This window comes from Neoarius graeffei, chromosome 5 (assembly GCF_027579695.1).
Source record: "Neoarius graeffei isolate fNeoGra1 chromosome 5, fNeoGra1.pri, whole genome shotgun sequence".
In the NCBI taxonomy this organism is placed as follows: Eukaryota; Metazoa; Chordata; class Actinopteri; order Siluriformes; family Ariidae; genus Neoarius; species Neoarius graeffei.
In genome coordinates, this window is record NC_083573.1 from 98,298,053 (window position 1) to 98,320,205 (window position 22,153).

The 22,153-nt window shown below is 42.5% G+C and overlaps 1 protein-coding gene across 2 annotated transcripts in view; it reads left to right on the forward strand.

Annotated features, from left to right (window-relative positions):
• galnt11 (UDP-N-acetyl-alpha-D-galactosamine:polypeptide N-acetylgalactosaminyltransferase 11 (GalNAc-T11)) overlaps positions 1-22,153 on the forward strand; it is a 46,422-nt gene that overhangs the window by 19,753 nt on the left and 4,516 nt on the right. For both annotated transcript variants that reach the window (XM_060922559.1, XM_060922558.1), the window contains exons 10-11: positions 14,550-14,654; positions 20,230-20,367. In XM_060922559.1, coding sequence (XP_060778542.1) covers positions 14,550-14,654; positions 20,230-20,367 — 243 coding nt within the window. The remainder of the gene's footprint in view (positions 1-14,549; positions 14,655-20,229; positions 20,368-22,153) is intronic.

The following is a 22,153-nucleotide window of genomic DNA, read 5'->3' on the forward strand; positions in this document are numbered from 1 at the left end:
AATGTAGCTTTGGCAGATGTAGATGTAAACAACAACAAAAACACGTGTTTAAATGGGCGATAATGTGGCCACATCTATTGAATTTGATAACGTGATGTGGCAGCAGGGGTGTGGCCAAGCGTCGGTCTGTGAATGGAGGGTGGAGTCAGGGAAGGTAAGTGGTGGAATCATTGCACCTGATGGGGATTAACCCATGTTTGTGTGTCTTCCCCAGTGACTGCGCCCTTTAAAAGGAGAGGAGAGCAGAGAAAGGGAGCTCTCTCTCCCCAACCAGAACACATGTGTGCGCGCATGGCTGGGAAGTGATAAAAGGCTGAAAAGCTAGCAATAAATAGTTCATTGAGAACTCAGTTCTGGCCTGCCGTGCTTCTGTGCTCCACCCACCTGGTCCAATACTACACGTGATTACCACGATATTCAACGAGATGCGTTACAGTGGGGCAAAAAAGTATTTAGTCAGCCACCAATTGTGCAAGTTCTCCCACTTAAAAAGATGAGAGAGGCCTGTAATTTTCATCATAGGTATACCTCAACTATGAGAGACAGAATGGGGGGAAAGAATCCAGGAAATCACATTGTAGGATTTTTAATGAATTAATTGGTAAATTCCTCAGTAAAATAAGTATTTGGTCACCTACAAACAAGCAAGATTTCTGGCTCTCACAGACCTGTAACTTCTTCTTTAAGAGGCTCCTCTGTCCTCCACTCGTTACCTGTATTAATGGCACCTGTTTGAACTCGTTATCAGTATAAAAGACACCTGTCCACAACCTCAAACAGTCACACTCCAAACTCCACTATGGCCAAGACCAAAGAGCTGTCAAAGGACACCAGAAACAAAATTGTAGACCTGCACCAGGCTGGGAAGACTGAATCTGCAATAGGTAAGCAGCATGGTGTGAAGAAATCAACTGTGGGAGCAATTATTAGAAAATGGAAGACATACAAGACCACTGATAATCTCCCTCGATCTGGGGCTCCACGCAAGATCTCACCCCGTGGGGTCAAAATGATCACAAGAACGGTGAGCAAAAATCCCAGAACCACACGGGGGGACCTAGTGAATGACCTGCAGAGAGCTGGGACCAAAGTAACAAAGGCTACCATCAGTAACACACTATGCCGCCAGGGACTCAAATCCTGCAGTGCCAGACGTGTCCCCCTGCTTAAGCCAGTACATGTCCAGGCCCGTCTGAAGTTTGCTAGAGAGCATTTGGATGATCCAGAAGAGGATTGGGAGAATGTCATATGGTCAGATGAAACCAAAATAGAACTTTTTGGTAAAAACTCAACTTGTTGTGTTTGGAGGAGAAAGAATGCTGAGTTGCATCCAAAGAACACCTTACCTACTGTGAAGCATGGGGGTGGAAACATCATGCTTTGGGGCTGTTTTTCTGCCAAGGGACCAGGATGACTGATCCGTGTAAAGGAAAGAATGAATGGGGCCATGTATCGTGAGATTTTGAGTGAAAACCTCTTTCCATCAGCAAGGGCATTGAAGATGAAACGTGGCTGGGTCTTTCAGCATGACAATGATCCCAAACATACCGCCCGGGCAACGAAGGAGTGGCTTCGTAAGAAGCATTTCAAGGTCCTGGAGTGGCCTAGCCAGTCTCCAGATCTCAACCCCATAGAAAATCTTTGGAGGGAGTTGAAAGTCCGTGTTGCCCAGCGACAGCCCCAAAACATCACTGCTCTAGAGGAGATCTGCATGGAGGAATGGGCCAAAATACCAGCAACAGTGTGTGAAAACCTTGTGAAGACTTACAGAAAACGTTTGACCTCTGTCATTGCCAACAAAGGGTATATAACAAAGTATTGAGATGAACTTTTGTTATTGACCAAATACTTATTTTCCACCATAATTTGCAAATAAATTCTTTAAAAATCAGACAATGTGATTTTTCTGGATTTTTTTTCTCATTTTGTCTCTCATAGTTGAGGTATACCTATGATGAAAATTACAGGCCTCTCTCATCTTTTTAAGTGTGAGAACTTGCACAATTGGTGACTGACTGACTAAATACTTTTTGCCCCACTGTATATGCATGCGCAGTAGTGAAAAAACCGACAGCCTGACTCGTACACGATATGATTCGGAATTCTTCGGTAGTTTCCGTCCTGCTGATAAACACATCGATTAACACAGACACGGCACACGCTTAATATGTGGTGGCTTTAGTTGACGGTGTGTCTGAATCTTCGCTTCATATATATATATATATATATATATATATATATATATATATATATATATATATACACACACACACACACACTGGGGCAAAAAAGTATTTGGTCAGTCACCAATTGTGCAAGTTCTCCCACTTAAAAAGATGAGAGAGGCCTGTAATTTTCATCATAGGTACACTTCAACTATGAGAGACAAAATGAGAAAAAAAAAATCCAGAAAATCACATTGTCTGATTTTTAAAGAATTTATTTGCAAATTATGGTGGAAAATAAGTATTTGGTCAATAACAAAAGTTCATCTCAATACTTTGTTATATACCCTTTGTTGGCAATGACAGAGGTCAAACGTTTTCTGTAAGTCTTCACAAGGTTTTCACACACTGTTGCTGGTATTTTGGCCCATTCCTCCATGCAGATCTCCTCTAGAGCAGTGATGTTTTGGGGCTGTCGCTGGGCAACACAGACTTTCAACTCCCTCCAAAGATTTTCTATGGGGTTGAGATCTGGAGACTGGCTAGGCCACTCCAGGACCTTGAAATGCTTCTTACGAAGCCACTCCTTCGTTGCCCAGGCGGGGTGTTTGGGATCATTGTCATGCTGAAAGACCCAGCCATGTTTCATCTTCAATGCCCTTGCTGATGGAAGGAGGTTTTCACTCAAAATCTCATGATACATGGCCCCATTCATTCTTTTCTTTACACGGATCAGTCGTCCTGGTCCCTTTGCAGAAAAACAGCCCCAAAGCATGATGTTTCCACCCCCATGCTTCACAGTAGGTATGGTGTTCTTTGGATGCAACTCAGCATTCTTTCTCCTCCAAACACAACAAGTTGAGTTTTTACCAAAAAGTTCTATTTTGGTTTCATCTGACCATATGACATTCTCCCAATCCTCTTCTGGATAATCCAAATGCTCTCTAGCAAACTTCAGATGGGCCTGGACATGTACTGGCTGAAGCAGGGGGACACGTCTGGCGCTGCAGGATTTGAGTCCCTGGCGGCGTAGTGTGTTACTGATGGTAGCCTTTGTTACTTTGGTCCCAGCTCTCTGCAGGTCATTCACTAGGTCCCCCCGTGTGGTTCTGGGATTTTTGCTCACCGTTCTTGTGATCATTTTGACCCCACGGGGTGAGATCTTGCATGGAGCCCCAGATCGAGGGAGATTATCAGTGGTCTAGTATGTCTTCCATTTTCTAATAATTGCTCCCACAGTTGATTTCTTCACACCAAGCTGCTTACCTATTGCAGATTCAGTCTTCCCAGCCTGGTGCAGGTCTACAATTTTGTTTCTGGTGTCCTTTGACAGCTCTTTGGTCTTGGCCATAGTGGAGTTTGGAGTGTGACGGTTTGAGGTTGTGGACAGGTGTCTTTTTTACTGATAACGAGTTCAAACAGGTGCCATTAATACAGGTAACGAGTGGAGGACAGAGGAGCCTCTTAAAGAGAAGTTACAGGTCTGTGAGAGCCAGAAATCTTGCTTGTTTGTAGGTGACCAAATACTTATTTTACCGAGGAATTTACCAATTAATTCATTAAAAATCCTACAATGTGATTTCCTGGATTCTTTCCCCCCATTCTGTCTCTCATAGTTGAAGTTTACCTATGATGAAAATTACAGGCCTCTGTCATCTTTTTAAGTGGAAGAACTTGCACAATTGGTGGCTGACTAAATACTTTTTTGCCCCACTGTATATTATTATTATTTTTTTTTTCAACTAGCCAGCCGGGATGGCTAGTGACAGGAATTACCCGCCAAATGACAAATGAAGTTGCCTCGGGCGACTGGACCACTGCGAATTTCGAGCCTTGAATGTGACGAGCCAAATGGAAATATTGTAAAAAAACAAAAAAATCACTGATTTAAAGGAGAACTGAAGTCATTTTTAAACTTGCTTTATTTCTTAATTAACGTGTTATTCAATTACATTTACGGTTTTAGTAACCTTATCGTGACTCATATTGGCAACTAATTGCGATTAAATATTATACTTATCGGCCTGTTTGGTTTTTAGCCGTGTTGAATTTAGTTCGTTTGGTCCACGGCAGGCGTCGCTTATCCACGCGATCTTCACGAGACTTGTGCGAGACTTTGAAACGTGAAGTATCAGCCAGGTGTCAGTGCCGCCATTTTGAAAACTGTTTTCCGAACGAAATATCGCACAAAAACGAGTTTAAATGACGATTACTGCCTACTTTTTCAAAACTTCCGGCTTGATCACATCAGCATTCGAAAGAGGGTGTGCGCGTCTTTTGACAATGTTGGCAGATGTTGGTCGCTTTGATTTCCGCTGTACGTTTTACTTCCGTCCTACGATGTCCCGCACAGGTCTCAACGGATCTCATTTACGGCCATTGCTTTGACATATGGACTGATGTATTACAGAGCATATTTCACACACTCAACTTGCTATAGCGGCGACCAAAATAGTGATCAAAAATGCGTTCCTATATTTAATAAAATGAGAAATAGAATTTTGATGATAAATTTTAAGGATTCAAGGACACTTCTAGAAGGTCATGTGCTCATCCTTCCTTGCACCATGAAGTTTCTAGTTTGCATTCTTAGTTCTTGTACGGTAGACGCTACAGAAGAAAATGAAGTTTGTACAGGTTTGTGAGTTGGTGAGGGGGAAAAAAAGTAAAAAATCATAACTGTACAAAAAGGAAAAAGTAAACACTGTGTCAAAAATTAATAAAACAATGTGAAGATTGAGAAGTCATGGACACCACATCCTCCAGGCTAAAGAGGAGAGCGACCATCAGGCTTATGAGTGCTCAGTTCAAAAGCCAGTGTCTGTGATGGTATGAGGGGGCATTAGTGCACGTGACATGGGTAGCTTGTACATCTGGGAAGGTATCATTAATGCTGAATGATATGTACATGTTTCAGAGCATTATGCCAAACCAAGACAATGCCAAACCGCTTTCTGCACATATTAAATCTGCATGGCTCCATAGTAAAAGAGTCCGGGTGCTAAACTGGCCTGCTGCAGTCCAGACCTGTCTCCCATTTTAAAACATTTGGCGTGTTTTGAAGTACAAAATACGACAAAGGAGACCCCGAGCTGTTGAGCAACTGAAATTGTATATCAGGCAAGAATGGGACATTTTTCTTTCAAAACTACAGCAATTGGTCTCCTCAGTTCCCAAACGTTTACGGAGTGTTGTTAAAAGTAGAGGTGATGCAACACAGTGGTAAACATGCCCCTGTCTCGATTTTTCTGAAACATGTTGCTGACCTCAAATTCAAAATGAGCACATATATTTTTCAAAAAACAATAAAAATTTCTCAGATTCAACATTTGATATGTTGTCTTTTGTACTATTTACAGTGAAATATAGTGGTGTTTCCATAATTTGCAAATCACTGTATTCTGTTTTTATTCACAGTTTACACAGCGTTCCAACTTTTTTGGAATTAGGGTTGTATTTTGCGTGAGAATTTCTCATTTAGTTTATTTCCCCTTTCTGGTCTGATTACCAAACTGACAGTATATTGGGATCTTTAAAAAGAGGTCTGTGGTGAAATCAGAACGTTTAAAGTCCGGGGCGTCAGTCTGGTTGGGACCGTGGCAGCTTCGCTCTATTGTCTGGAGGTTGCAAGTTCAATAATTGTCTGTGCTGTCTGGGTGGGAGGGGCATAATCTCGTCAATCACAGCAACACCAACCAATCAAGAGCATCTGTGGGCTCATGTATGTGGAAGAGGGTGGATGGAGCTTTCCTCTGTGGAAGCACATAATATTCACCTTCACCCTGGTAGCGGTCATTCGAGAGAGGAGAGCGAATTGGCCAAACCCAAATTAGTGCCCGGTCCCACAACACTAACTATATAACTATACCTATAACTCCGACTCTGACTGTCCCTCTGCCTGAGTTTAGTTCCAGTCTGGAGTGGAAACACCACAACTATAATCCCCACTATAATATCACTTGGTCCTGACACTCAGGGAAATAAACGCATGCAACTTAGGAATAGTCATGGAAGTTTTTTTTTCCAAGTAGTAGCACATTATTCCAGGTCGTACTGTACAGCTTGGACTTCAAAACAACCCATGTACACACTCCAGTGGTTGATGTAATACGGATAGGTCACAGATTATGGAAATATAAAAAAGGTCTCAAAATACGGATTTTAAAACGGATGCGTTATGCATGCTAATAATTTACGGATCGGTCACGGACGTTTCAGTATATTACAGATTGGCTATCGATTTCATACAGATGATGCATCACTGCCGAAGTTCACGCTTAATATTACCTGCATTTATGTGTTTATTAAATTGTAAATAAAAACGGAATGCAATAATTTACAAATCTCAAAATCTGATATTGTATTCACAATAGAACATAGACAACATATCAAATGTCGAAAATGAGACATTTTGAAATTTCATGACAGCAACACATCTCAAAAAAGTTGGGACAGGGGCATTAAGAGGCTGGAAAAGTTAAAGGTACAAAAAAGGAACAGCTGGAGGACCAAATTGCAACTCATTAGGTCAATTAGCAATAGGTCATTAACATGACTGGGTATAAAAAGAGCATCTTGGAGTGGCAGCGGCTCTCAGAAGTAAAGATGGGAAGAGGATCACCAATCCCCCTAATTCTGCGCCGACAAATAGTGGAACAATATCAGAAAGGAGTTCGACAGTGTAAAATTGCAAAGAGTTTGAACATATCATCATCTACAGTGCATAATATCATCAAAAGATTCAGAGAATCTGGAAGAATCTCTGTGCGTAAGGGTCAAGGCCGGAAAACCATACTGGGTGCCCGTGATCTTCGGGCCCTTAGACAGCACTGCATCACATACAGGCATGCTTCTGTATTGGAAATCACAAAATGGGCTCAGGAATATTTCCAGAGAACATTATCTGTGAACACAATTCACCGTGCCCTCCGCCGTTGCCAGCTAAAACTCTATAGTTCAAAGAAGAAGCCGTATCTAAACACGATCCAGAAGCGCAGATGTCTTCTCTGGGCCAAGGCTCATTTAAAATGGACTGTGGCAAAGTGGAAAACTGTTCTGTGGTCAGACGAATCAAAATTTGAAGTTCTTTATGGAAATCAGGGACGCCGTGTCATTCGGACTAAAGAGGAGAAGGACGACCCAAGTTGTTATCAGCGCTCAGTTCAGAAGCCTGCATCTCTGATGGTATGGGGTTGCATTAGTGCGTGTGGCATGGGCAGCTTACACATCTGGAAAGACACCATCAATGCTGAAAGGTATATCCAGGTTCTAGAGCAACATATGCTCCCATCCAGACGACGTCTCTTTCAGGGAAGACCTTGCATTTTCCAACATGACAATGCCAAACCACATACTGCATCAATTACAGCATCATGGCTGCGTAGAAGAAGGGTCCGGGTACTAAACTGGCCAGCCTGCAGTCCAGATCTTTCACCCATAGAAAACATTTGGCGCATCATAAAACGGAAGATACGACAAAAAAGACCTAAGACAGTTGAGCAACTAGAATCCTACATTAGACAAGAATGGGTTAACATTCCTATCCCTAAACTTGAGCAACTTGTCTCCTCAGTCCCCAGACGTTTACAGACTGTTGTAAAGAGAAAAGGGGATGTCTCACAGTGGCAAACATGGCCTTGTCCCAACTTTTTTGAGCTGTGTTGTTGTCATGAAATTTAAAATCACCTCATTTTTCTCTTTAAATGATACATTTTCTCAGTTTAAACATTTGATATGTCATCTATGTTCTATTCTGAATAAAATATGGAATTTTGAAACTTCCACATTTGCATTCCGTTTTTATTTACAATTTGTACTTTGTCCTAACTTTTTTGAAATCGGGGTTATTTATTTATTTTTATTTTCCATGAATCCGTATTCCATGACTTTATGATGCAACAAGGATGTACAAAGATGCCCGGGGGAAAAATAGCACGTGCTCAGGTAACGTCACGTAAACAGTGACCTGATTGGCCAGCGGATGTTTTATCGGAGCAGGTCCAGACCTGGAAAATGGCTCCAGAAGCAATCTCAGCGATATGGATAAATCCAGGCCTGGGCTATAGGGATCGTAATCAGTTTGGTGTGAACACCGACCACATAAACTGCAGGGGACAGATTTATTTATAGTTGTAGTTATCAATATTGTGGGACCGGGCCTATAGAGAGAAAATGGAAGGGTAAATTAATTAAAACTAGACTGCATTTCTGCAGAGAAAATGCCAAGTGTGTTTGCTCAGCTGTAGCAGAGGGTCACCCATAGAAACTGGATCAGACATCAGGCTTCACGCTCTAAAGTCTTTTTTGTACGTGATCCACAGCTGGCGCTGGCGAGATTTACAGAAAGTCTGTTTGCTATGGTTTAAATCTCTGTTTTACATCGCTGAACGGGATGGGCGGAGCTGCACATTATACTGCAGTCAGCCAGCAGGGGCGCTAGACCATAATGGACCAACATTCCGCCATTCCGCTTAATTGGGGGGGAACAATAACAATAAAAAAAATGATGGGCTTGTGTAAAGATTTATACAAGCACACTACACAGGTTTAGGATGGACGTGTCTGAGTTGGGACGGTGTCGCTATCTTGAAAGCTGTAGCAGGAGTCATGGTTCTTAAAGGAAATAAGCAGAGCCTTTTTATTTTTAAATAAATTTCTGAGTGGATAGTATCTCCGTCCTTTACTCTTGTGTGCTCCATAAATGGGAAAATTATATATTGACTGCAAAGTTTGCATTCGAGCTGCCCCACTGAGCCAGCCAGCTCTGAGTGCGTGACGTCACAGTGGGAACTGGTTTTACTGTAAGGCCGAGGCCTTTGACCGCGATAGACAAAGCCAGACTCGGCAGGCAAGAGTGGTTGCAGTGGCCTCTTTGTTCGGATTTATTGGAGATTCTTCAGATTCCTCAGATAGTAATACATCTGACTGTGATAGTCCTGAAACTGGAGTGTGTGTACATGCTACTGCTATACACATAGAACCGTATCAGTTCGAACCATCGGAAAGTGAATCCGATAGTAACACGTCGGCCCCGGAGGCCCCCACCTTACGAAATAAAGCCAGAGAACAAAGCCGTCTAGAGAATTGGATGGAATTGAACTGACAGTCTCAAGCGACTCTCGTTAAAACAGGATGGGTGTTATAACTTATGCAACATGTGCATGCATGCATTTTCACTGATAAAACATAAAAGGCTAATTAAATAATCAGATGAACTGAGACGATCACATTCTGAAGCAAATTAAATAATCTTATACCGCTAACTTAAACACACAATACAAGTTACATGTATTAATCTAAATGCAGGGAAACAACGAGTCTTATGTATCCAAATGAGTCTTGCATCTTACTCCTCTGTGTTCTCGCTTCTTGAAGGCCGATCTTGTGGCCAGTTGTTTTGAAACAATCTGACTTTCAGTTCTTCGTTCTTCCACGTAAGGGTGAGATATTGCTGCTGAGGCAAGCATATCCAGTGGAGAAATCTGACGCCTGGTCCACTCATTCTCCATTTTCTCCGTACTGAGTACTCCGCCATTACTGCTCAGCTCACATTCCGGGAGAACTGGTGTAACTGAACTTGCTTTCCTTTTCTTGTAGTTTTCTTTTCCTTTAATTGTTTGTACTGCACCCTCTTTCAATGCGGGCTTATAGCCAACGCTTCTCAACAGATCAGAGGTTTTGTATGAGTCCTCAGTAAAATGTGCCCGTGAATTTCTCGCAAAACGCGTCCAAATCTTTGCAGTTTGAACATTCTTGGGCCACAAATGCAACATAAATCCACCTTCTGTCATGTTGCTGCACTCGCCAGCAACACATCTACGTAGCATGGTGATAAATTAGCTCAAAATGGAGGATCGGAGTTGCAGTCAGCTCTGTGTTTTAGTATCGCGGAAATGGCGATGAGACTGATAGATTTCCTGCTGTGACGTCACAGATTTCAAGGTCATTCACTCAGACCGCTACCTATATGAATCATTTTAATCGTAAAAATTACTATATTAGATTTATTATTTACGCTTAAAACTATTCCTCTGCCATTGCTTGAGGTCTCTAGGCATTTATAAACGAAAGTGAGGCCATGGTTCTGCGTATCTCCTTTAAGAATAATAGTGTGCTCAAAAAAAAAAGTGATAGCGTGAAAAAATATTACAAATCAAATAGCTGTAATTGCAATTAGTTGTGTATCCATGCTTTAATTTCCTGTATCTTGATTTTATTTGAACACTCTAAACGTTTCCTCTCCTGATGACGGACCTCGTGTTGCTCCTCCAGTGGAAGCTGAGAGATCTTTTGGAAGTTGAAGTGTAGTTAGCGGAGTGCTCCAGCAGGGGGCAGTGTGGTCGAGCGTACGGCTGCTCTGTACTGGCCTGTATTTTTCCACTGGGTGAATCAGCAGGAGGGAGAGTTGTCAGATTTCATCTTAATTAAGACGTAAAGGCCATTAATCCACCACAATACTTCAGTGCTGCTTGTAAAGGCTTGTCAGGATAATGAGCACTCAGCACAAACGCTACTGAAAACGCGTTCCAGACCATTTCGAGGAATTTGCCTCACAAATGAATGACCTCAACTGGAGCATTCAGACCGGGTTTGTGCGTGTTCTCAGTACGACCGAGTCCTCCTCTCCTGTCTCTCTCTCTCACACACACACGTCTGTGAGATTCAGCCCCAGAGAGGGTTTAATCACTCACTGGAGAGCTGAAGCACGTCAGGAATAGTTTAACCAAATCCACGATCAGCTCCATGGAGTCAGTGTTTGCTCTCTGACTCTCTTTCTTTATATTTGCGCTGAGGGAGAAAGTGATCGAGCTACGACTGCTTTGAGCTCACTGACGTCCTTTTGTCTGTGTTTAAAGACGACTCCGTGTTGTACACATCGACAAGTTTCCCCTCCCTCCCCTCCAAATACACACCCCCAGACTCTTCAGAGTATCCGCATCAGGACACTCGTCCTGTTTATCACTTCGTATTGGATATAAATAAATGGTCTCGCTCATCTCTAAAGCACGCCATGACAGGGCTGTCCAAGACGACGATGTAATATCAATATGTCACGATACGATACACTTCTGAGATTTCAACTCCGGAAACAGATTTGATAGTTTGTGTCTTAGGGCCCGTTTACACGAGGACGCTGTCGGGTAAAAACGACTAAATATTTTATCGGAAGTGCCTTTCGTCTACACGGGGATGGCGTTTCCGAGGCTGAAAAACGGAAAAAATTGAAAACGCCTTCCAGAGTGGATAAGTTAAAAACAGCCCCCGTTGCATATCCGTCTAAACTACCCAATACGCGAAACTCTGCTCGGATCTGCTCACGTCGGGTACGCGCTTACGTCATACATATGTCATATACTGTACATGCCAGCCCGGGAAGTAAGAAAGTAAGTAAAAAAGTAAGAGCATGTCTGATTACATCGATCCAACGGACCTTCAAGCTGCTCTGGCAGCTTTAATAAACGTCCAGGAGTCCTTCGAACAGCTATACTGTTAATGAACAGAGGCGGGTATAGTATGCGCTTACTTTTTTACTTACTTTCTTACTTACCACAGCCAGAGTAGTCAAAGTTTTCGCGGCGCAGATGTGCAGATCAGACAAGACGGAAGACGTTGCGCATGCGTGCAGACATAGCGGAGGTCTTTCACAGCACCACCTAGCCGCCTGGCATGCACATCCAATTGAATTCCACACATTTATGCGTCACCGTATAGACGCAGATTTCCTCCTTGAAAACGGTCGTGTAGACGCGGAAAAAAGTGAGAACGAAAACGGACCTTTGCGTTTTTGTTTCAGACCGTCCCCGTGTAAAGTGGGCCTTAATCGTTAAATTGTAAAATAAAAACATTTTATACCTTTTTCAGCATTCTTTTTTTTCACCACATTAAATAAACGTAACACACTTTTTTTTTTTTTTTTTTTAATCAAAATGAAAGTGTAATATTTTTCAATGCAGCACTACTGTTTTTAAAGAAATCTCTGTATATACACTACCATTCAAAAGTTTGGGGTCACTTTGAAATGTCCTTATTTTTGAAAGAAAAGCACTGTTCTTTTCAATGAAGATCACTTTAAACTAATCAGAAATCCACTCTATACATTGCTAATGTGGTAAATGACTATTCTAGCTGCAAATGTCTGGTTTTTGGTGCAATATCTCCATAGGTGTATAGAGGCCCATTTCCAGCAACTCTCACTCCAGTGTTCTAATGGTACAATGTGTTTGCTCATTGCCTCAGAAGGCTAATGGATGATTAGAAAACCCTTGTACAATCATGTTAGCACAGCTGAAAACAGTTGAGCTCTTTAGAGAAGCTATAAAACTGACCTTCCTTTGAGCAGATTGAGGCTACATCTACACGACAACGGCAACGAGATTTATTATTTTTTTTTTAAATATCGCGTCCACATGGGCAACGGATCAGTAAAATATCAGGTTCATATGGCAACGCTTGCTGAAAATGATGCAATACACATGCCACACCTCTACGTGCGCTGTAAGACGGTCCCATCGGAGACACCAGAACAATAGAAGAAGTAGACGCATACGCGTAAACCCCTTCTTTTGTAGCATCAGCCACATAAAGTTTTGATTATTAATCAGTAGCGTAAAACGAAAGATGCAGAAAGAGGAATGAATGGGGGTAGATGGAAGACGGTACGCCAACATTCTGATATCCTCCAGGATTCTTTAATGGTCCGGAATAAATTGAATGCTACACGTTGATGGATTACTTTGTTCTTCTACGCCCTTTTTGAGGAATGTATTGTTGGACTTAAACCAACATCTGAAGAGGTGAGATCGCTCCTTTTTCTTTTTCCTATTTTTGCTGGCAGGATTGTTTTTGTTTTTGGAAAGCACACGGGCGGTGAGCAGTTTGGTGCTGCTTCCGCAGTGTTTGGACTAAAGACTCTGCCCTAAGGGCTATTTTCTCTCTCTCTCTCTCTCTCTCTCTCTCTCTCTCTCTCTCTCTCACTTTGCACCATTACACAATAAATATTCACAGTGAAAATATTTTGTAAGCGCGTTTCATAAACCAAGTTATAGGATTTGCTGACAACTCGCATCGAGTTCGTTACACTTCTACCCGGCGTGAAGCACTGTCATGTGGTTGTGACGTCATCGTAAACAAATCCGTTCTACTCATCCAGACGACTTCGCAACGGCGCCGTTGCCAGATTTTTCCACTCTGGAACCCGTTCTCAAAAGATTTTGTTTTGGGGCACCCAAAACGCCGGTGCCGTGTGGACGCCAGGCCGAAACGATAAACAATTTTATCAGGTTCACCTGAATCCGTTGCCGTGTGGACAGGGCCTTAGTTTCTGGAGCATCACATTTGTGGGGTCGATTAAATGCTCAAAATGGCCAGAAAAATGTCTTGACTGTATTTTCTATTCATTTTACAACTTATGGTGGTAAATAAAAGTGTGACTTTTCATGGAAAACACAAAATTGTCTGGGTGACCCCAAACTTTTGAACGGTAGTGTAAATTATTCCACGAAATCGAGTCGTACATGAGCTGGTGGTTGTCTATAATCCATGTACGACGAGATTGAGTGGAATAACTGTTTTCTATCCACGTTCACTGGATTTTCAGAAACGGAGCGTTTTTATTCTTTGCAAATTCGACAAATAAAAACTTTATGCAAAACGTCCGACAAAATAATTTCCGCTTGGAATGTAAACAAGCCGGCGAAATGACCGGAGCAATTTGTGAAAAATGCTAGAATTAATTTTTGAAAATTAAAAAAAGACGCTCTTCCCATCAAATACTTTTATTCCATATTTTGTTCGAGTCAAGTTATTTCTTCGTCCTCGGTTGGTTCAGCAACACGCTCCATCGTTTTTTCCTCCTCCGCTCACAGTATGTGAGCGGATATCCTAGTAGTAGAGTAGCCAATCAGAGCGCACGATTGCTCATATCCAGTGAATGTGAATAGAATAGTGTTGTACATGATGTATCATAGAAATGTCTTGAAATATCGTGATGTGATATTTGTGTAATAACAGAGCTGAAACATACAAATTTTACTTTATCTTTCAGTTTTTCTCACTGTGGCTGGACAGGAATATCAGAATAGTGATTTTTTTTTTTTTAACTCTTCAAATACTGGCACTTTTTATCCTTTTTTAAATATTTTATCTTCTGTTATTTTCCTCTTTCTCCCTCATTCTTCAGTGTGATTTCTGTATGAGTTCTTCAGTCTTTAAGTTTCCTCTGCACAGCAGTTGTTTTTAAACATGCTTTATGTATAAATGTGTGTCGGTTTGTTTGAATCCCCGTACACACGTGTATGAGTTCAGCCTCTCTACAGTTCTACACAGCCACCACGTGACTAAACATTTCTCTCTACTCCTTTAAATCCCTGATTTTGTGTCTGTTAGCTGCGTAATGTGCTGACTGAGAAGTGTTTGGTGGCTCAAGGGCGTCCCAGCCAGAAGGGCGGCACTGTCGTGGTGAGACCCTGCAACCCTCAGGACCCTGAACAGGTACACGTCCGAGGGAGGAAGATCCTGATCTGCTTTTGGTTCCTGTTTCAAAACCGAATCGGTAAAAACAGTCACTGTTAAGTCAAAATGTATGTTGGATGTAATGGACGAAAGCTGAAGCATCTCTCTCTCACTCACACACACACACACACACGCACGCGCGTACGTGGGTGACAGGGCTCTGTGAGGACACAGTGAGTATCTCAGCCTTCATCACCACCACCACTGCTGTTCATTTCCATAAAAATATTCTGGAGAAAACGATCCCGTGTGTGTGTGTGTTCCACGCTGCAGCCCCGCCCCCGTCAGTAACGCTGTTTTTAATTTTAAATTTTGTTCTTCTGTTCCTCCTCGGCCTAAATTGCTTTTTGGAGCCTCTGCTGCTTCGACCATCTGGTTTCAGACTCCTCCATTTTCTGGAGGTTTTAAAAAGCCGAGTGAGTCACACAGCAGCTGCGCTGACACAACACACACGCCATAGTGCGCCCTCTCTCTCTCTCTCTCTCTTGTTCTCTTGTTCTGTCCATCTCTCTCTTGCTCTGACTCTCTCTGTCTCCCTCTTTCTCTCTCCCCGTCTCTTGCATTCTCCATCTTGCGCTCTCTCTCTCCTCTCTCTCTCTCTCTCTCTCTCTCTCACACACACACACTCACTCACTCTGTCCCCTGTCTGTCTGTCTCTCTCTCTCTCCTGTCTCTCTCTTACACACACACACACACACACACACACACACACACTCTCTCTCTGTCTCTCACACTCACTCTCTCCCCTGTCTGTCTGTCTCTCTCTCCTGTCTCTCTCTTACACACACACACACACACACACACACACTCACTCTCTCTCTCTGTCTCTCACATTCACTCTCTCCCCTGTCTGTCTGTCTCTCTCTCCTGTCTCTCTCTTACACACACACACACACACACACACTCTCTCGGTCTCTCTCTGTCTCTCACACTCACTCTCTCCCCTGTCTGTCTGTCTCTCTCTCTCCTGTCTCTCTCTTACACACACACACTCTCTCTCTCCTGTCTCTCACTCACACACACACACGCACACTCTCCCCTGTCTGTCTCTCTCTCTCTCCTGTCTCTGTCTCTCTCTCTCTCTCTCTCACACACACACACACACACACTCTCTCTCTCTGTCTCTCACACTCACTCTCCTCTGTCTGTCTGTCTCTCTCTTATATATATATATACACACACACACACACACACACACACACACACACACACACACACACACACTCTGTCTCTCACACTCTCTCCCCTGTCTGTCTGTCTGTCTGTCTCTCTCTCTCTCTCTCTCTCTCTCTCTCTCACACACACACACACGGTCTCTCACACTCTGTCCTCTCTCTCTCCTGTCTCTCACTCACACACACATGCACGCTCTCTCTTGGTCTCTCACACTCTCTCCTGTCTGTCTGTCTCTCTCTCCTGTCTCTGTCTCTCTCTCTCACACACACACTCACTCTCTCCTCTGTCTGTCTCTCTCTCATACACACACACACACACTCTCTCTGTCTCTCACACTCTCTCCCCTGTCTGTCTGTCTGTCTCTCTCACACACACACCACACACACACACACACACACACACACACTCTCTCTCTGTCTCTCACACTCTGTCCTCTCTCTCTCTCTCTCACACACACACACACACACACACACACACACACACACTCTCTCTCTCTCGGTCTCTCTCTCTCCTGTCTCTCACTCACACACGCACGCTCTCTCTTGGTCTCTCACACTCTCTCTCCCCTGTCTGTCTGTCTGTCTCTCTCTCTCTCTCTCTCTCTCTCTCACACACTATTTCTGCATCTGTCTCTTATTTCATACTTTCTACCTTTCCCTGTTCTCTTCATGACCTTCCTCTCTGTGAAGCATCTTTGTTACAAACGCTGCTGTACAATTAAGGTTTTTTTTTTTTTAATCTCAATTTTGTTAGCTTCTTAATTTGCTGAAACGATTAACTGTTACGTCGAGCTCCGCCGCTGTAACCTAACGATTGTGAGAGATCCCGTTCTCCTCTGTAGTGTAACAGATCACCAGCTCATGTGTTACTTTTACATTTCTCTGTAGTCACAGACTGGTGGAGTTTTACATTCACTGCTCAATAGATTGATAATTTACTGATTCATTCAATTACTGATTCCTTGATTACAGAACTAATCGAGTGATTCGTTCATTCAATCAAATCATGACTCAGTCAGTGAAGGAATCAGTCAAACGATACATTAACAAATGAGTCAGTCAGGCAGTGAGAAGTTAATTAGTGAATTGATGGATTAATCAATTGACACATCAGTGAATCATTCATTCGTTCTCTTTGTGCAGCAGAATTTCCCTGCCTTTACTCGGCTGATCTTCACTTACACGAGGCGTATTTTGTGTACAGCAAAGGGTTTTTTTTAATTAATTAATTTATTTAATTGGCTGGGTTTTAGTGCAAGGATAATTAAATAGTACCATTTCTTTTGTGGTTATAGCAGAATGAGGCTTGAAAATAAAATATTGAATGGGCTTTGTATCAGCGTTTTAATTTTTACGGCCATTATACACTGCAGCGCACAAACACACAGCTGCCCTTTTTCAGCTGAATTCGACTTGTATCTCAAATTATTTACGTCTTATTACAAGTGTATATAGTGTTCTAATTAGCGTTTGAATAAAGTCTTAATCTTGGTTTAAGCGTTACACTAACACTTTTACTTCTTATTCACACTAATGTGGTTTTATTCTGATTCTGAGACACTTTACTGCAAATTATTAATCAGCAGAAGTACAACCTTTCATTCCACTCTTACATGTCTGTCTTTTATCAGGGGGAAAAAAAGTCACCATTTTTGGATTTAAATATGCAAATCCATAAAAGTATTTGAGTGGATAATTACTGCAGTGATTGTGTTTCAGCTGCAATGATTCTTTTAACCCAAACTGATGCAGTGAGTAGCTTCTCATTTCTTAAAGGATATGGGACATGGATTTTTTTTCTGGGTATAATTATGTATAAAGGACATAAGAAATGCCATCTAAATCACTGCAGGGCATCAAAAATGTGAAAATCACATTATTCAAATTTTTTTTATACATCAGCGTAAAACAATGATTCGTTAATTAGCTAGGTGGTCACATGACCCGTGACGTCACAAAAACTTTCCAAGGAGCCAGCGCTTGGGAATCTAATGTAAACAGGTTACCGAAATGGACACCATCGACAGTGACATTCCCGATGTTTCACAGAGATGTGAAGTTAGACCCTATCAATTCGAACCGATAGCTGGAAATTCACATGAACATGGATCTTGTCTTTACTCTGACGGGTCAGATGATTCTGAGAGTGAGAGTTCATTCAGCCCTCATGAAACTGAAAGCGGTCGGCTGGATAACACTTCCTGGTAAGTTAAAAACAATTCTGCTCAAAGGCTAATGATCTGTTGAAAGAAGTATTATTTTTGTATCATACATTGAAAGTTCATCATAGATCTAGCTAAAGTCCGTTGCAAGCTAGTTTTTTTTTTGGCTGATATTTTTCGAGATTGATTGAGATACAATGCTTCCAGAGTCCGAGATGAAAACATTCAAAATGGCGAAACGAGTCAGAATTATGATAATCAATAATTGATACACCCAAAATTATAATACTAATCCTTACCGCATGAGGCCCATGGTAAAACCACACTTCCAGGAGGGGCTGCCGTCTGCCTCCCAAGCCGGCCGAGAGCGCTCCTCGTCGGGCACGGCCAGGCGGGCGAATGCCCTGGTCCGTCCGCCCTGTCTAAAAAATAATGGTACAACTCCGAGTGAAGGTATCAATGCGCTGTCGAAGCGCGCAGAAGGTGTTAGTACGCCTGTCATTATAGTGCGGACTTTCCATAGCATAGAAAATCGCTACGTTTCAATTTGTGTAACTGAACTTGTTTCATATCACTGGTCATATAAACCTATGTAAACAGGAAAAACGCGGAAGAGTTTGGTCACATCTAACTACAGTCCCAAAAAATACCATTGGCCATGCTGAGCCTAGCTACATTGCTAACAGGAGTGACAGCGCGTCTGACTGACTGGGAGGTCGCAATACACCATGATGTTCAATGTACGTTAAACACTCTAAAAACGAAACAATTTTCTTGTCATCCAAGACACAAAAACTATTTTGTCGCATTCGTCATCATCACAATTCACACTTCTCCATATTCATCTACCCGCTTGTGCTGTGCCCGAAAGTTTTTGTGACGTATGATCACGTGACAGCGGCTCTTCCGGTTGTAAAATATGCATATCGGAGCTCGAGCAGAAATGCCATATAATCATCACGAATATGACGATTTTGCTGAATTTAATAGATAATTTTGTATTTGTTGATGCAATTAATTCACATTTTTAATGGAAAGAAACTGATATAGCGTGCATTTATGTTTCATGTCCCATGTCCTTTAAACGAGCATGTTGGAAGATGTATCCCGCGCTCATGGAAAAGATGTTCCTGTGTATCAGAAGGTCAAATTATTGACCTGGATCAAGCAAAGAAAACTACTAAGGAAATTTGAGCTGGAATTGGGATAAGAACTGTCCAACACATTATTAAAACCTGGAAGGATCGTGATGATCCGTCAACTTCTTCATGGAAAAAACGTGGTTGGAAAAAGATCCTGACTGACCAGGATCAGAGATCACTGAAACACTTGAAGTCGAATCATAAATAAATGGACAGTCAAACTCACAGCTGTGTTTAACAGTGAAATTCAGATCATCTCCACACTCAGTGTGACAAGAACTCACAGGACTGGGACTAAACCACTGTGTGTCCATCAGAAAACCACTTGTTAGTGAGACTAATCAGGAGAAAAGGCTTCAGTAAAGATTGGACTCTGGAGCAGCAAAGAAGGGTCATGTGGTCTGATGAGTCCTGACCCTCTTCCTGAGTGATGGGCATGTCCGGGTAAGAAGGGAAGCCCATGAAGCGATGCCCCATCATGCAGAGTGACGTTGTACAAGCCTCTGGAGGCAGTGTGATGATCTGGGGTTGGTTCAGTTGGTCAGATCGAGACTCAGCAACGTTATGGGGCAGTAAAATGAAGTCAGCTGACGACCTGAATGTACTGAATGACCAGGTTCACGTCTCATCTCATCTCATCTCATCACGTCAATGGATTTTTTTTTTTTCCCCCCATTTCCTGATGGCACTGGGATAAAATCAGGGCTGAGATTGTGAAAGACTAGTTCAAAAAGCATGAGGAATCATTTTCACCATCACCACCACAGAGTCCCGACCTTAACCCCATTGAGAATCTTTGGGACGTTCTGGAGAAGACTTTCCGCAGTGGTTCGACTCTCACATCACCAGTACAAGATCTCGGGGGGAAATTAATACAACTCTGGGCTGAAATAAACATTGTGATATTGGAGAAGGTTATCGAAACAGTGTCACGGTAAAGGCGGAGCAACCAAACAGTGCAAGAAGCATGTTTAAGTTTTTATTCCTTTTGCGATTTTGAAACCATTAGCTTTGATCTGTGGATGTGAAGAAAATATCTTTCTGAGAAAAAATGTCCGTGTGTGTGTGTACACAGGAGTGGACGTACGATGAAGAGCACGAGCTGATCCTGGCCGGGTTGCTGTGTTTGGACATGTCTGAGATCCGCTCGGCTGATCCTCCTCGCCTCATGAAGTGTCACGGCTCAGGCGGCTCTCAGCAGTGGAGTCTCGGGGTGAGACTTCCTCTTTCACTTCCTCCATCATAAACATTTCAGTACAGTACACATTCTCCATGACTTCCCCTCAGCACATGGTGTAAAATGAATTATTAATCATCTACATCTGCAGCGTATTAATTCACTCCATCTTCTACGTTATAGTACGTGTAGATAAAGGATTAAAAAGGTGTCCTCGTCAACGTGGTGAAGTTAGACAGTTGTTTAACGTTAATGGAAGGAGTCTCCAGTGTCAGGGTTTCATCACAGACGTAAAGTTGTCGCTTGAAGTTTTCAACATCTTCAGGACAGCAGAGTTTGTGGTTTCTCGGCAACGTGACGAGCTTTTTTTTTCGTCTTATTACCCTCCAAGAGAGGTTGGTGAGGGAATGCCCGATTGTAACTGAAAACAGGAACTAACCTGTCTTGAGGATCTTCTACACCGTTAACTATAAATTCTCATTTTTTAATGAAAAAAAATTTTTCAATCGTTGACACATTTCTGTGATTTTATAAAAGCAATAAAATGATCAACTTTGGTGTGGTAGAAGTACTACCTCACGATGTCATGGATTTGTTTCCTTCCACCGTCTGCGTCCCTGAGCATCGAACGTCTTCACTGAGGGCTTCAGCCACAGAAAGCAGCTCCGTTTGATTCACCACTTGACCCGTGTGTGTGTGTTTTGGTCGTTTTCACAGTTCTTGAAATGAGTCCATTAATTTTCCCAAACAAATTGCGATGTCATAAAGCCTGTTGTGTTTGCACTTTCGAAAAACCCAACTGCTCTATTGTGTGTCTTCTCTTGGATGTTCCCGTTAGGGGTCACCACAGCAGCAATGTCCCTCCAGCTCTTCCTGTACTCGGTATCCTTTTCTGTCCCACCAACCGTCCTCCTTCACCACATCCATAAATTTCATCTTTGCCTTCTACCTGGCATCTCCAGCGTTCCTTTCCCAATATAACTGCTGTGTGTCGTCTTTATTTTTGCTCGACGTTTCGTGTGTAAACATGACGAGCTGAAACTCCTGTAATAAAGTTTAATGCTCATTATAGCCAGCGCTGCTTCAGTCATCACTTTCATGAACGCTTCTCTTGGTTAAAGCGGTGACCCGTTTATAGAAATTTTGCAGGGTGTATTAACTCGCACATTGTTTTGTTTTATTAAATGTTTAAGAAATACGGTATGAAGGTTGTTACGGAGACACAGCAGAACCTTTTTGTAAGCTCTTGTCCTGAAGACGACTCCTATAAATGTGTCAAAAGTCAGTCCTTCCTGTGTCAGGACCTGGTCTTCCCAGTGCAGTACTAACCCCAAGCCCTTGGGCGCGTTGGGCGGCGCCGATCTCCGCTTCTAGGAAGCGCGAGAGTTTGACTCCCTACTCACGTGTATTGCAGCGTGCCTCGCCAAACGGCAGGAGGTACCATTCTTATGATGGTCTTTGGTGCGACATGGACACGCTAACCACTAGGCCAACTTGCAGTCCCATGAATGTGTAGATGTTAAACAGTTGTGGTCAGAAGTTTACATGCAGGGACATGACAATATTTGGGTTTTCAGTAATTTCTTGAACTCTTCTTTTTCTGCGGCAGAATGATTGTACATCATACATCTTTAATTAAAAAAAAACACTAGAATTTGGTGCACAACTTTTAATTTTCTTTGGGTTTTCTGAAATCAACACAGGGTCAAAATTATACATACAACACACCTAATATTTGGGTAAAATGTCTCTTCGCAAGCTTCACCTTGACCAAACATTTTTGTTTACCATGAACAAGCTTCTGGCAGAATTCTGGTTGGAT